Source organism: Berghia stephanieae, chromosome 2, assembly GCF_034508935.2.
Source record: "Berghia stephanieae isolate SIO BIC M18660-M18661 chromosome 2, UCSD_Bste_1.3, whole genome shotgun sequence".
Lineage (NCBI taxonomy): Eukaryota > Metazoa > Mollusca > Gastropoda > Nudibranchia > Aeolidiidae > Berghia > Berghia stephanieae.
Genome location: NC_088361.1, coordinates 86,070,360 through 86,085,811, shown reverse-complemented (window position 1 = coordinate 86,085,811; position 15,452 = coordinate 86,070,360). Strand labels below are relative to the sequence as shown.

Below are 15,452 nucleotides of genomic sequence, written 5' to 3'. Positions count from 1 at the left end.
GGTGAGTGAAAGAGAGAAACATGAACACACATAGTGAGAGAGAGAGAGAGAGAGAGAGAGAGAGAGAGAGAGAGAGAGAGAGAGGAGAGAGAGAGAGAATCCGTAGCCGGACTGACTGAAGATAAACACAGCGAGTTTACTATAATGTCGTTGATTACGGTAATTCTCAAATAACAGACCCGTCTTTGATTTTTTGATTAGACGCAGGAAAACAATTTATGGTAACGGCTAATATGAACAGGATAATGCTCTGAAGTGACTTGTTTAGACAACGATTTGCTATAATGGCCATTAATCTTCACGACTGTTGTGAGGCTAAACAGAGGCAATTCGTTTAAAATATTGACATAATTTTTCATTTAATGATTAAGTAGGCAACCTTTGATCCCGCATGTTGATGGGATGGATGTCATCCCAACACTTGACGGCTCTGGCAAAAGTTAGTGAGTGAGTGACTGACTGACTGACTGATAACTGGGGGAGTAGGACCTAAAATGTTGAGATGAGCTTGGCGAGGGTTAAAATGAGAGAGGAAGATGTAGTATATGGTGGAGTTATAGTTTATCATGTAGTATCTTTTTTTTTTTCTTTCTTAAATCGAGTGGGGTGGGGAGTTGGTTTGACGCTTGGTCTTGAATTTTGTCATCACCATCATCATCAATGTCATCATCATCATCATCATCATCATCATCATCATCATCATCATCATCATCATCATCATCATCATCATCATCATCATCATTACCATCATCATCATCATCATCATCATCATCACCATCATCATCATTATTATTATTATCATCATCTTGATCGGTTATATAAGTGCCATCTATAAAGTACTCTTTATAGACGAAGATTATCAGATTAACGTGTATTTTTGTTTCTATAATATTTGCTGAGTGAACATGATGTCCTTTGGGAAAACATGAAAGGTTATATGACACCTCCACCAACACAACCATCACCACCACCATCATCATCATCATCATCATTATTATTATTATTATTATTATTATTATTATTATTATTATTATTATTATTATTATTATTATTATTATTATTATTATTATTATTATTATTATCACCAGATCATCATCATCATCATCATCATCATCATCGTCATCATCACCACCATCATCATCTTCAGCTCCTCCATTTACTACCCCATCAGCCTTTGAAGTTGAGGCACCCACCGGTTTGAAAGAAAGTTTCATGGCAGCTTTGTCTGTCGCACTTTTATCCATAAAAAGGCCCACATGGAATCAGGTTACAAACTTCGTAAAACTTCAAATACTTTAATCTTTTTTCATGACTCAAATACTGGCGTAATTAGACTAAACTAATGCACTCTTATTTTGAAGGTCTGATAACCCAATAATTTTTATGGACTCATCAATGTCGTAATGGAAATACATAACTCTTAAACCAGCGCAAAATATTATGCGGCTATGTGGTCTTGTGGTATGACACTCGCTTTCGGATCGGAATTCTTGGGTTCGAGCCTCGCTCGGCGCATAGTTGAGTCCTTGTAAAAGGCTCTTTACTCACATTCTCTCACCGTACTCAGGTGTAAAATGAGTACCTGGCCGTTAACAGCATTGTCTCTGCCGGAAAAAAATGGCGTCATGTCTCATTCTATATTATGTTACGTGTTGCTGTTGGGTAGGTACCCCTTCCCTTGTAAAGCGCTTTGGGCACGTTTAGTGGATATTGCTCTATATAAATGCTCCACTTTTTTATTTATTTATTCATCGTCAATTACAACACTTGGTAGAGCACTATCTTCATACGCAAAGGGACCGAGATCAATTCTGGGTGCAATCGATATATTTTTTGAGACACCCTGTCCACCCAACAGTGATTGAGTAACTGGGTCTGTTAGCTCTGGAGGAAAGTAATTTGCGATAGACGACTGGCGTCTTATCCAAAAGGGTAGCAAGCAATAGCTATTGTCCGTTTCACGCAATAGAAACCAGAATAAACTCCGGCTCCATGAGCCTAATGGCTTTGAAGGACTTCTACAACAACAATGCTGAATGAAGCCCAAGATGACGTGCAACGATCAGACCTGAAAATGTGTGAACCTAGAACCAAGGACTAAATTAATACAAGTATTTGTGTTCACTTTGGCCAGGAAAAATAGTTACTTCATTAGATATATATGACCCATCGCCTCAAAATATGTTATGTTGATGAATTTACAGTGAAAAATATGCGACCAATCATCTCAAAACGATATTATTATAATATCGAAGACCTGCCTGCTTGATATTGGAAAGATTCGTAGTTTTCAGAGGTAATAACATAGTAGCATTAATACCACTCTTAAAGGTTTTCAATTTGTATTTAAATACTTTAAATTAATGCTTTAACTCTCTCCTTACCAGCTATTTTCAGAATTTGACCCGAAACTTTACACTCACCCAACACAAAAATAGATTTTTCAGACAGAATAGTAACGAGTATTCTATATTTTGTTCTGAAAAATGAGCTCTGCAACACAGTGTCCAGTTTTTATAGCTATAACTATAACAAAACGAAATCAGAACAAGAAAATGGTTGGAAATATCGTAATGAATGTGACGATTTTCGTTTTGGTGGTAAGGAGAGGGTTAAACTCCTTTATATACTAGCTCTGGCAGTAAAACTTCGTTTTCAAGAAGTTTATTGAATTAATATCTATATAATATTATAATTGTCAATTGGATTCAATAGTCTGATGTCACGTGGCCCAGCAACGGCGGCCATCGTGGTTCTAAACAACTAAAATCGATACTTTTTATTCTTCATGCTGGCTAGAACTTTTCATATGTCTTCTGATCAGAATGTGTAAAAGTCAAAACATGATCAGATTTATAACGTTTTTTTTTTCTCCTCTGGATATGCTTTCATGCTCGTCGGAGAAATATTTCATAAGGAGGTCCGCCATTGTTCCGATAGTTTAGAGCCAGTTACTAAGTTACCACGCGTCAATACGAGTTAAGTGACGTTACGACTGTTGAAGCGTATTAGGACCCCAAAAATTCGTAGTTCTACGAAATTTTGGTAGTAGTAGGCATGTCAGGTGTTGGAATGATTAAGGTGCTGAAAATTGAATTAACGCGCTTTTTTATAGAGCTCAATATCCACTAAACGTGCTCAATGCGCTTTACATGGGTCTCTAGCCAACAGCAACGTTTACGATGTTGGACGAGACAGAAGCCTGTTAGGCGGAGATATTAGGTAGAATTTGTTTTTCCAGCAGAGACAACGCTGTTAACAGTCAGATATACTCATTTTGCACGGCTCATCTCTTTATTTTTAGTATTTTGTCCGTGCCCGACGTCTTTATCCAGAAGACGGCAGAGGACGGCAGAGTGCCGGGTCGTCGGAGTCAGTCTCATGTGTGGGTTAGTCCTGTGGTTAGTCCTAAGTGTTTTGAAAGTTACGGTCTTCCTGATGATTCCAAAGTGTACACCTAATATCGGTAATACATGAGAATAACTCATTATCAAACATGATGTGACTTCACAACATTAGGGCTCCCGATATCTCAGTTGGTAGAGCATTGGCTTCAAACACGAAGGGATGGAGACCGATCCTCTGTGAAGTTGAGATTTTTTTTCTGTCCACCCAGCATTGCTGATACTATTAGATCTTGCTAAAAAGTAATTTGTAATAGACTAGCGTCCTGTCAAAAGGGCAGCAAGCAATTGTTGTTGTGCATACCACGCTGTAGAAACCGGGATAAACTCGGGGTCCATGGACCTAATGGCCCTCATATTGTATTGTAATATCGATTAATCCACCCCCCCCCCCCTTCCCCCTCCCCCCTCCCGGGCCAACCCGTAATGATATCACAGTTATCTGACCCTTTAACCTGTCAACACGTCTAAAACCTAAGCCTATAAGTGTACGCCACATAAGTAGGTCAAATAAATAAAGCCCAATATTTATACAGAGCATTTTCTCTATCTCACTATATAATCAATGTTCTAATTCCTGTATAATCGACAATCGGACCGATTATGCCCATGCCATAATATAGTATAAGCACCTTTTAGTCGCCCTTTTTGTGCCAGACGTTATTCGCTGAAGATGTGGTAGCAACAAGGCGAAGTCATTAGTCCTTATCAAATCTATGTTTTGACAAAAATCACCAAGAGTTTTCTTAAAATAATAAATGAAATTCCCTCTATTCATCCTCAGGCAATCCCCTTGTTCACCTCATGTTGATGATTTTTTTTTCTTCAGAAGAAAAAAAATAACGAACAATACAAAACAAACAATTTTTTAAAAATCTCAGAGATAATCCAGGCGACCGCCGTAGTGCAACGCCACAAAGTGAAATAAAGGGGCTCAGACCCTTGCTCTTCAAGAATAAGAAAAAAATTTAAAGGATTTTAAAAGTTAGAAAGAAAGAATGAAAATAAAAGAATAGATGTCTAATTTTTTTTATTTTTTTTTTTTTTAAAATAAATAATATACAAAACGCGCGATCCTGCTTGGCGTTGTGCTGCCAACAGCTTTTTACTGTGGTTTTGACTTTGTCACACTATCGAAATTATTGGGAACAATAAGTATAAATTTCAGTCCAGTCCAACTTAGTCTCAATTATATCATTCACTTCCGGTGCTTTTTTGCTTTTCTTGCCGTTCTTTTTGTTTACTTTAGACAAGCTCAACGCGACACGATGGCTGCATCCAGAGACACGGCAAAAATTCGTGGATTAGATGACCCGCCAAATAGCAGATTGTTTATTTTATGTCAAAAAGGTACCACCGAACAAGAGTTCAAGGATGCATTCGAAAAATTTGGAAGAATTGAAGACATTTGGATCATCAAGGATAAAAGAACAAATGAAGACCGAGGTACACTTCACTCACTTTTTTTTCCATTCCAACACAGACAGTTCTTTAAATTTTGATTAAGACAGAAAAAAAAAAAAAAAAAAAATTCCAATTACATAGGGTTTGTTGCATAACATTTATCAGATTATTCACAATGGGAATCAGGGCTGAGAATCTTCCGCCTAAATGGTAGTTTCTCCGCCCATCCGATCACATTTCCTCCTTTTTTTTCAAATTTGCCGTGTCAATCAAACTTGAAACATTTTCCTCAAACGGAGTGTCTACGTACACGGTAGCCTTGCACCTAACCCCAGAATCTACGTACAAGGTAACCGGGCACCTAGCCCCAGAATCTACGTACAAGGTAAGTGGAAGTGGGCGGGTAAGGTAAGGGGTCAGGAAGTCAGCACGAGGCACGAGTTTTGAAAAGAAGTAGGCCTACTAGGTCTTGAGTGACTCGTATTGTAGTCAAGGATAATGATTTACAGTATCCATTTATGTAGAGAGCTGCGCTATACTTGGCTTCTTTATCCTTACCAATCATTCGTTTGGACAGAAAAATTAAAAAAAAACTTAAGGCTAAAAGGCTTACCGTTAAAAGCAGTTTAGATCTGAAGATGCATTTGTTTTCTATCAAAAAACATTCGGTAGTAGACAATCCTTGATGAATTTCAAAAGTTGTGTTTGAAATTATATCGTAAATTTTTTCATGATTCATTCCTCGCGAAATCGTGGAGGCTTACGTCTGTTTTCAAGGTGCCGTCGCAAAAAAAACAAAAAAAACAAAGGTTTTTTAAAAAGTTTATTGAGAAAAAGATACGGAAAAAAGTGTCCCGAGATAGGTATGCAATTTGGTGCATAAGTGCAGTAAAAATTGGTGCGCAAAATTAGTTCGTAGCGGATGCGAGACTCTGTGTGTGTGTGTCGTAGCTCCTCTTTCTAGGGTGTGTGTGCCTCTTTTTTTTCTTTTTTTTTTGGGAGTGCCTACGTAACGGGGCATCTGGCCTCAGGATCTACGTACACGTAAACTGGTTTACCTTTGTAACACAAGCAATAGATGGTCCTCGCTGTCGTTACCGCGCACGCTCGTGTGTGTGTGTGTTATTTTTTAAAAAAATAAAAACATATTAACCATTAATGGCGAGATTCTATCTTACACTCCCCAAACTCCAGATCTTAGTCTTAATGTTATCATTAAAAGACAAACCTTGCGATTTATAGTTTAATTGAAGCCCGAGTCGAAATATACTCTTACTACTGCTCTCTTGGTGGAAACGATTTATTCTGCATAAAGCAATCTGGAGAAAAAAATCAGTGTCATTGTAAAAGGTTAAAATTTCACGAAGTACGCTCCGTGAACACCGCTGTAACAATCCTTTGATCTACGTCGTCAGGCAACCCATTGTTTCTTTAATCTTTTCCCATTCCCTCTTACTATCCCCCCGCCCATCTCTCTCTCTCTCTCTCCCTCTCTCTCTCTCTCTCTCTCTCTCTCTCTCTCTCTCTCTCTCTCTCTCTCTCTTGTCATAGTATTATCTCTTCCCCTTCCCATCTCATTATTGTAAAATGAAAACGTTCTGCTGTTTGCAGATACATGTATGATTATGATTGTTTTGTTTTTCCTCTCTCACTAGGCTTGTATTAAAAAACCAAGACATCGGGTAATAGTAATAGGTGTCTAATGCCAAAATATAGATTCTCTCTTTGGCCAATTTAGTCACGCATGTGGCAGCCCAGCCCGGTAACCCTGTGTGTAGATTCTGGGGCTAGGTGCAAGGCTACCGTGTACGTAGATTCTGGGGCTAGGTGCAAGGCTACCGTGTACGTAGATTCTGGGGCTAGGTGCAAGGCTACCGTGTACATAGACACTGCCTTCCTCAAAACCACAAAATCACCACTGTCTTATGTCATATTTTGACACCTGTGCTCAGTCTCATGAAATTAAGTGACGGTCCAGTTTTTATGACGTTGGACCAGACAGTATGGCACCAAATGTCACAATTGACACAGAAGACCAGTAGTGTTCTTTGATTAGTTAGTTGATGGTTGAAGGGGAAGGGGAGGGACAAGAATGGGTCTGGATTTTTTCCCCTGTTGTTAGGTACCTATTGCCTTTTTAATCTCTCTCTTTCTCTCTCTCTCTCTCTCTCTCTCTCTCTCTCTCTCTCTCTCTCTCTCTCTCTCTCTCTCTCTCTCTTTTTTCCCCTTTGCATTTCTGTCTATTTCTCTTTTCTTCTTTTTTAAAATTTTTTTTATTTTTTATATATAGAATTCAAAAGGTCAATACATAAGTTATTCTGCAGTGATGATACTTTTCCGCGGATCCGCGGAAATCCGCGGTTTTCTTTCCTTTCCTCGGTTTTCCTCCTCAGATCCTCGATCCCGATATTCCTTCAATTAAAACAGCCTATAAGCTTCATATAAAGAAGCAATCCAAACAGGTTGGGCCCCCACCTAGAAAGAGGCCCAAAACACACTAGTACTCTTCAAGTACTCAAAAGAAGTCATCCTGCCTACTTTCCTGTGGTGCAAGAATGTTCTAGGTGAGTTTTCCGTTTTTCCGAGACTTTTCCTCCTTTTTGACTTTTTGTGAGTATCATCACTGATTCTGGTAAAGAAGTCTCTCCCCCCCCCCCCCCCTCTCTATCTCTCGCAACCATCCATTAAATCATATCAGTATATAGAGATGATATATTAGAACAAAGCAATGGTGATTGGACTATGGCTTTAAATGTGAGAGATTCTTGGGTTCTATAAGCTGAATAACTACTAGAGGTTTCTTTGCTTGTGTTTGATCGATAGACCGAGAAATTTTCCTCCTTTTTGACAAATTGCTATTATCATCACTGAATTAAAAAAAACACTCACCAAAACCACTACACATCATCATCCCTACCACCACTACCACATCACCCCTACCACCACCACACCATCATCCCTAGCACCACGACCACAACTACCACCACATCATCATTCCTACCACAACTACTACTACAACCACCACCACATCATCAACCCTACTACCACTACTACAACCACCGCCAAACCATCATCCCTACCACCACTACTACTACAACCACCACAACACCATCATCCCTACCACCACTACTACTACAACTACCACCACATCATCATTCCTACCACAGCTACTACAACCACCACCACACAAATCATCCATACTACTACTACAATCACTACCACATCATCCCTACCACTGCTATTACTACAACCACCACCACATCATCATCCATACCACAACCACCAAATGTTGTAATTACACTTTCAACTTTTGACATTCCACCGAGTTGTCAGAAATTGCTGCAAGACAAATTTTGGATCGCACCTCAGTAAATTTTAGTGGAATTCAAATTTATAGGTTATGGTCGCATGGATGGGTCATGATCTCCACGATGAAAAATTTCCTCCTTTTTTGTGACCAGTCATTCTCACCCCTGTACTACAACCACCACAACATCATCCCTCCCACCAATACTACTACAACTGCCACCACATCATCATTCCTACCACAGCTACAACCACCACCACACAATCATCCATTCGACCACTATTACTACAATCACTACCACCACATCATCCCTATCACCACTACTACTATAACCACCAACCACATCATCATCCCTACTACAACCACCGAGTGTTGAAATTACACTTTCAACTTTTGAAATCCCACCGAGTCGTGTCAGAAATTGCTGTGAGATAAATTTAGGATCGCATCTCAGTAAATTTGAGAGAAATTCAAATTTAAAGGTTATCGTCGCATGGATGGGTCATGATCTTCACAGTGACAAATTTCCTCCTTTTTTGTGACCAGTCATTCTCACCCCTGGGGAATAGATAGGCACCACAAACACAGCAGTATCCTGTAGGGTAGGAATGGAGGAATGAGCAATTGGTTTTAGTTTTAGATTTTGATTTTGTTTTGTTTTTGTATTTTTAACCAAAAAAAATTGCTTCTAAAATGGATAAAGACTTAAAATATCTATTCATATATTTTTTCCCCACAGGAATTGTATATATAAAATTTTCAAAGACATCAGAAGCCATGCTTGCTATGGAAGAAATGAATGGTAGGACCTTGCCAGGAGCTACAAAAGGTCTAAAGGTATTAGTACAGTAGTAGTAGTATATAATATAAAGTTAAAGAGGGATATACTAATTTTCACAATCACAATCAAAAGATGAATAATATCAAGTTGTTGTGAAGAGATTTTTACATCTCATTCACGATGGGAAAAAAATAAATAAATAAATAATATGCACGAGGCATGTATCTCAACATAAGTCGCCACCAAAGTGGGTAGTTACGCAATTTACTAAGTAACATACCTAGATTTTGTTGTTCATAATACGAAACGTTATAAAGTGATTCAAATAAGTCAAAGAGAGCAAGTAAGCGGTGACTGTCGCTTATATTAGGTACTTTGGTAAAAAATTCAAATTGGATTGAGCTCAATGAAACCTATATCATTTTAAAGTTCTTTTCAACACGATTCTAATGATACCAAAATTGTGAAAATTAGATAAGCAGAAGAAAAGTTATCTTAGTTTAAAGGCTGAAAAATGGTCTTCTATTTCCCTTTGTTATTTACTGACGGACTTTGTGACCTGAAAACTGTTGCATTTCCGGTAGTAACCACCATTTGGATTTCAAAAATGGCCGCTAACATTTGAGTAAGGATTTTGCTGGAACGAATTTCATGGATGCGGTGTACAACTTTGCCCTTAATTTAATGTTATATAAAAGTTAAGATGTTAAATAAACGTGCCATCATGAAATTTTGATTTACTAAGTTCTAATCTTTTAATTATCCAAAGCTAAATTATACCCTATTTTATCCATAATCAAAAGTTATACTAAATTGTCATTGATTTTAAAATAAACTACACCAAACAATAGAGTAATTTCTCCTGAAGAAAATAAGACATAAATCATTAAAATCCATCCATAAACAAAAGATATATAGAACTTTTTCTGAGACCCATCACTCAAAAGTCCAAAAAATCGGGTCACAGCCACTAGCCCATTTATCAGCTTCCTGCTGGAGGGCCAAATGGACGTTTACCAAAGTACCTACTTATCTACGCTGACAAACAAAATATGACATCACAATCACAAAACGGAACATCATGACAACTGAGAACAACTCACAACAGCTTCGATCGAGATATTAAACACTAATACTAATACACAAACACACAAGATAAAAAGGCATATCATTCCCTACAAAGTTAACGATTACATATTCCCTGCCTAAACGATTGACCAACAACGTGTATGAAAATGAAGATCTGTCCTCAGACGACTCCACAAGACACTGGCTTTGAGAGTTGTTAACAACATACACATAATGTGTAGGCGTAGGCTCTGCCACTAATCTTAAACTCACTCGTTCGGGCCAGCTCAAATAATATAAAATTTATCATATTCATTCACCGTTATTATTTTTTATCCATTATCATTCAAAATGGGCAAAATACTTTTATAAGAACTAGAAATAAACCTAAATTTAAATTTTTAAAACTCACATAAATGCGAGAACGTATAGAAGACTCCATTTTCATTCTTTATTGATCATGACGAACGACGGGAATCCAAATTCTGTGGTTTTAAGTTAAAGCAAAATGCTCACCAATTCAGTTTTTAAAATGGTAACAACATACAAAAGTATATATATGATTATGTGATGCTATCACCTTCATGGCAGTCCAAAAAAACAATAATATTGTATTGTTTTATGATTGTACTAGTTTGATACGATATTCCCAAGTCTCTTTTACTAATCAAATGTTAAAGAAAAGTTAACTATTTGGATATATTTTGGTATTGATACTCCGTCAGGCTGTGATCATTTAAGTGTACTCAAATTTAAACAATGAAAAGTGTGTAGGGAGTAACGTAAAGGTCATTGATGGGCTGAATTAAATTTTTAAAATACTTGGATTACTGTGCATAGTGTTTCCAAACATTTCTTTCATACGTTTTCAAATGTTATTTTTTTCTCATTGGTTTTTGAAGAACCTTGTGTGCATCAATGGGAAACGAGTCATTTTATATTTTTAAATTAATTTTAAAAATAATATATATTATACTGAGCAATACATTTTGTATTCGACCTTTAGGTTGTTGTCGCCAACAGTAAACGAGATGGTTCAACAAGAGACCCACGAGAAGATGAGCGTTTAGTTCGCTTATTTGTCATCATTCCTAAGTTTTTTACAGAACAAGATCTTAGAGAGGAATTTTCTGTAAGTGGCATGCTTTCTGCAGATAGTTATAAAGATACATGTATGTGTGGATGTAAAAAAACTTAATCAGATGACATTGTGAAAATGAACAAGTCTTTATGCTTGTCCTTTGCGGGGTTCATCTGCCTTACTATTGGGAAATCTCCAGCTAGATATAATACCGTTTTTGGAGTTACTTTGATCTTTATTTTAACCATTTTTTGGGGTTTTTTTTTGCTTTTTTAATTCAACAGGGCTGAGAATCTTCCGCCTAAGGGCGGATTTCCGCCTAAATGGTAGTTTGCCTCCGCCCATCCCTATCACATTTCCTCCTTTTTCAAATTTGTTTTGGATAAATAAACAGTGATTTTGAGAATTTCTCAGAAATATGCCGTGTCAAACATTTTCCTCAAACCCACAAAATCATCATTATGTCTTATGTCATATTTTGATACCTGTGTTCAGTCTCGTGAAATTTGGTGACGGTCCTGTTTTTATGACGTCGGGCCAGACAGAATGGCACCAGATGTCACAGTTGACACAGACGACCAGTGGTGTTCTTTTATTAGCTAGTTGATGGTTGAAGGAGAAGGGGAGAGACATGGGTCTGGATTTTTTTTCTCTGTTGTCGGTACCTGTTTCCTTTTAATCTCTCTCTTTCTCTCTCTCCTCTCTCTTTTTTTCCTCTTTCCCATTGCCTTTCTTTTTATTTCTCTTTTCTTATATTTTAAAAATAGAATTCATAAGGTCAATACATAAATTATTCTGGTAGAGAAGTCTCCCCCCCCCCCCCCCCCCCCCCACCACCACACCATCATCCCTAGCACCACTACTACTACAAATAACACCACATCATCCCTACCGCCACTACTATTACAACTATAACCACCACCACATCATCATCCCTACCACCACTACCACTACAACTACCACCACATCATCATTCCTACCACAGCTACTACAACCACCACCACACAATCATCCATATGACCACTATTACTACTACAACCACCACTACATCATCATCCTTACTACAACCATGAAATGTTGTAATTACACTTTTCAACTTTTGAAGTTCCACCAAGTCGTGTTAGAAATTGCTGCGAGACAAATTTTGGATCGCATCTCAGTGAATTTGAGTGAAATTCATATTTATAGGTTATGGTCGCATGGATAGATCATTTTCTTCATGATGAAAAATTTCCTCCTTTTTTGTGCCCAGTCATTCTCACCCCTGATTCAAACATTTCTTTTGTCAGGTACTTGACACAGCTAGATATAAAATTATTTAACCATCCTGTCTCTCTGTTTCTCACAAGAGATTGTGAAAAATAGCAATTAATGGCAAATGAATCGTTAGCACATAGTGATCTTGAATACATCTTGTTATATTTTTTAATGTTCACATGATTTGTTGAGCCCACTTAATGAAAGTCATACGTGTTAAGTTGGGTATCACAAACAGGATTAATTGTTGGCATTTGCATTGTGCCATTGTGTAAAAGGAAGCAAGTGCCATTTAAAAACTTTTTAAAATTACTTTTCTTTAATGTCTTATCAGAAATATGGAGACCTTGAATCTGTCACTGTCTTGAAAGATCGTTCATCAGGAGATAGCAAAGGATTTGGATATGTCCGTTATTTCAAGCCTCTGCATGCTGCTATTGCTTTTGAAAGTTGTGACAGTTGTAAGTTTTTATTGGGGTTCGTTAATTAAGAATTTAATATATTCAAATTTATTATTTTAAGACTGCTCAAATTTTTAAGCAATATTTAATTGTTCTCTTCCTGGGTGTGGGGTTCAGATTTGAGACCTCGTTAGAAATATACCGTAAGTCAAATTTATTTGATGCAATCACTGTAATTGGCAAGTTGTATGTTTTATACGGTGGCAAGAAAAAATAACTGGTTGTCCAAAAAGCTGGCTCATAAAGGTGGGTTACATGATGGGTCTAGGAATTCCTGCTTCAAAATTTATTTAAGAATTTATGTTTTGTAGTATTAATAAAAATAATAGCATATTTATATGGCTCTTTTTGTCGAGACAACAATATGGCAGGAAAAGATAACAAATTGATATTTTTATTTTGTCATACACATTATTTGATACTTATTATACTTGCCCCCATCAAACTTATGTCTGATTTTCATTCCAGCTTTTAAACCAAAGTTTGCAGAGCCACAGAGATCAAGAGATGAGCGAGAAGAGATTGAAAACCATGGATATTTTGCTCAATCTGGATTTTCAGGAGCAGGTACACTATTCTTGATATGGTATACTTTGGCTTTTTATATTGCTTTTAAAGACGTCAATATTGATAAAATATCAGCAAATAATGTAGTGGGTAAATGTTAAGGCCTCAACTTCATTTTGATCCCAATCTGAGATTCAAACTCCCTTTCTGTTACCCTGTTTGGTGGTTTACCCTTTAGAAAGGCTATATTCTCTCCAATCTTTTTTTCTATATATACGGGTCTATATATTCTATATATGAAAAACTTGGAAGGTCACCCTGATATAAAACTGTACTGTCTTTGTCCAAAGATCTATTATAAATGTCTTTTTAAAATAGGCTACATATAGTGACCTTGTTGCTTAAGTTGAGATCTAATTCATAACTACTAAATAGAAAATAATATATAATGCATGTTCACAAAAAAAAAAAGAGAGAGAGAAGAAAGAATTGCACAAAGATATGATAATAGAATTGAAACAGATAAAACGGAAGTCCTTTAAAAAAAAAAAAAAAAAATTGGGGCTAAAATAACCATTCTGTTCAAAGGATTGATTTGCCTTTGAAAGACACAAGTTGTGGTTGAGATGTCAAACTCATAATATTTGCCAACTAATATTGAACTATTTGTATTTTAAGAAAATTTTTTTCAATGGTAACCAACATGTATTTCCATTTCTTTGGACAAAAAGTTTCTTTTATGTGTGTCCACGCACAATTGAGAGAAAGAGAAAGAAAGAGTAGGAATAAGTGAAATATTTGTTGATTATTATAGTTATCATGTATGATATTATAAGTGTAACTTAAATGACAAATTGCCATATTTATGGGCAATAAAGATCTATTATTATTATTATTATTGTTATTATTACTATCATTATTTGAATTGTACTTCTTTTTCATGTTCTTATATTTTCTTGTGACTGGCGAAGTTCCATCGTGCTTTAAAAGTGCCCTTGTCAAACCACTTCTGAAGAAACCATCACTGGACCACAATATATTAAACAATTATCGTCCTGTATCAAATTTACCTTTTTTGTCAAAACTTTTGGAGAAGGTAGTTCTTACACAATTGACATCTCATCTTAAGAACAGCAGTTTGGAACAACCCTTTCAGTCAGCCTCCAAACATCAACACAGTACTGAAACGGCGCTTCTTAAAATCTTTAATGACTTGTTATCAATGTATTATGCCTTTTAGATCTTTCAGCTGCTTTTGACACCATTGACCATGACATTTTGTTAAGAAGACTAGAAAATATGTTCGGCATAAAAGGAATTGCCCTTAAATGGTTTACATCATATTTACAGGATCGATGGCAGACTGTCGTGGTCAATGGTGTTCAGTCAGAACAAGTTTTACTAAATTTTGGAGTGCCACAAGGCTCTGTTCTTGGCCCTGTCCTTTTTATCGTATATATGCAGCCCCTTTCCAGTGTGATATCCAGATTCAATCTGAGTTATCATTTTTATGCAGATGATACGCAAATATATGATTCAGCACCCCTTAGTAATTTACAGTTCTTAATACAACGAATTACGAGCTGTTTTAATGAGATTATTTCTTGGATGTACCACAATAAGTTAAAATTAAATGATAGTAAAACTGAGATTTTAATGTGTGGAAGGCAGAGTATCCTTAAACAGGCAAATAAATCACCTATTACTCTCGGAAATAGCACAATAGAATTTTCAAATAAAGCAAAAAACTTGGCGTCATAATTGATAAAGATCTTTCCATGACAAGCCACGTGAATAACACCATACAATCTATGTACATAGAAATGAAAAAAATAAGCAAAATTCGTAATTTAATACCGAAGCATATAGCAGAACTTTTAATTAATTCCCTTGTTTTATCTAAATTGGACTATTGTAACTCCCTTTGGGCGAATTTAGCTAAAGACAAAATTAGCAAACTTCAGGTTGCTCAAAATAACGCAGCCAGGCTCATTGTACGCAATAACAAAAAATACCCGTCAGCAACTCTTCTTCTCCGTGAGTTACATTGGCTTCCTGTGGAAAAAAGAGTTGCCTATAAGATTTGTACTGTTGTCTACAAATCCCTGAGCACGAACGGTCCCTCCTATATTAAAGACCTTCTAAACATATATGTCCCCAATAGAAACTTGAGGTCAAGCAA

At 36.6% G+C, this 15,452-nt stretch overlaps 1 protein-coding gene across 2 annotated transcripts in view; it reads left to right on the top strand.

The window, feature by feature from the left end:
* Positions 1-4,618: 4,618 nt before the first annotated feature.
* LOC144965723 (RNA-binding protein 45-like) overlaps positions 4,619-15,452 on the top strand; it is a 33,092-nt gene continuing 22,258 nt past the window's right edge. The window contains exons 1-5 of one of the 2 annotated variants that reach the window (XM_078901352.1): positions 4,619-4,850; positions 8,855-8,952; positions 10,971-11,096; positions 12,637-12,763; positions 13,232-13,330. In XM_078901352.1, coding sequence (XP_078757478.1) covers positions 4,673-4,850; positions 8,855-8,952; positions 10,971-11,096; positions 12,637-12,763; positions 13,232-13,330 — 628 coding nt within the window. In that variant the 5' untranslated portion in view covers positions 4,619-4,672. The remainder of the gene's footprint in view (positions 4,851-8,854; positions 8,953-10,970; positions 11,097-12,636; positions 12,764-13,231; positions 13,331-15,452) is intronic. The other variant, XR_013644090.1, reaches the window with a different exon arrangement.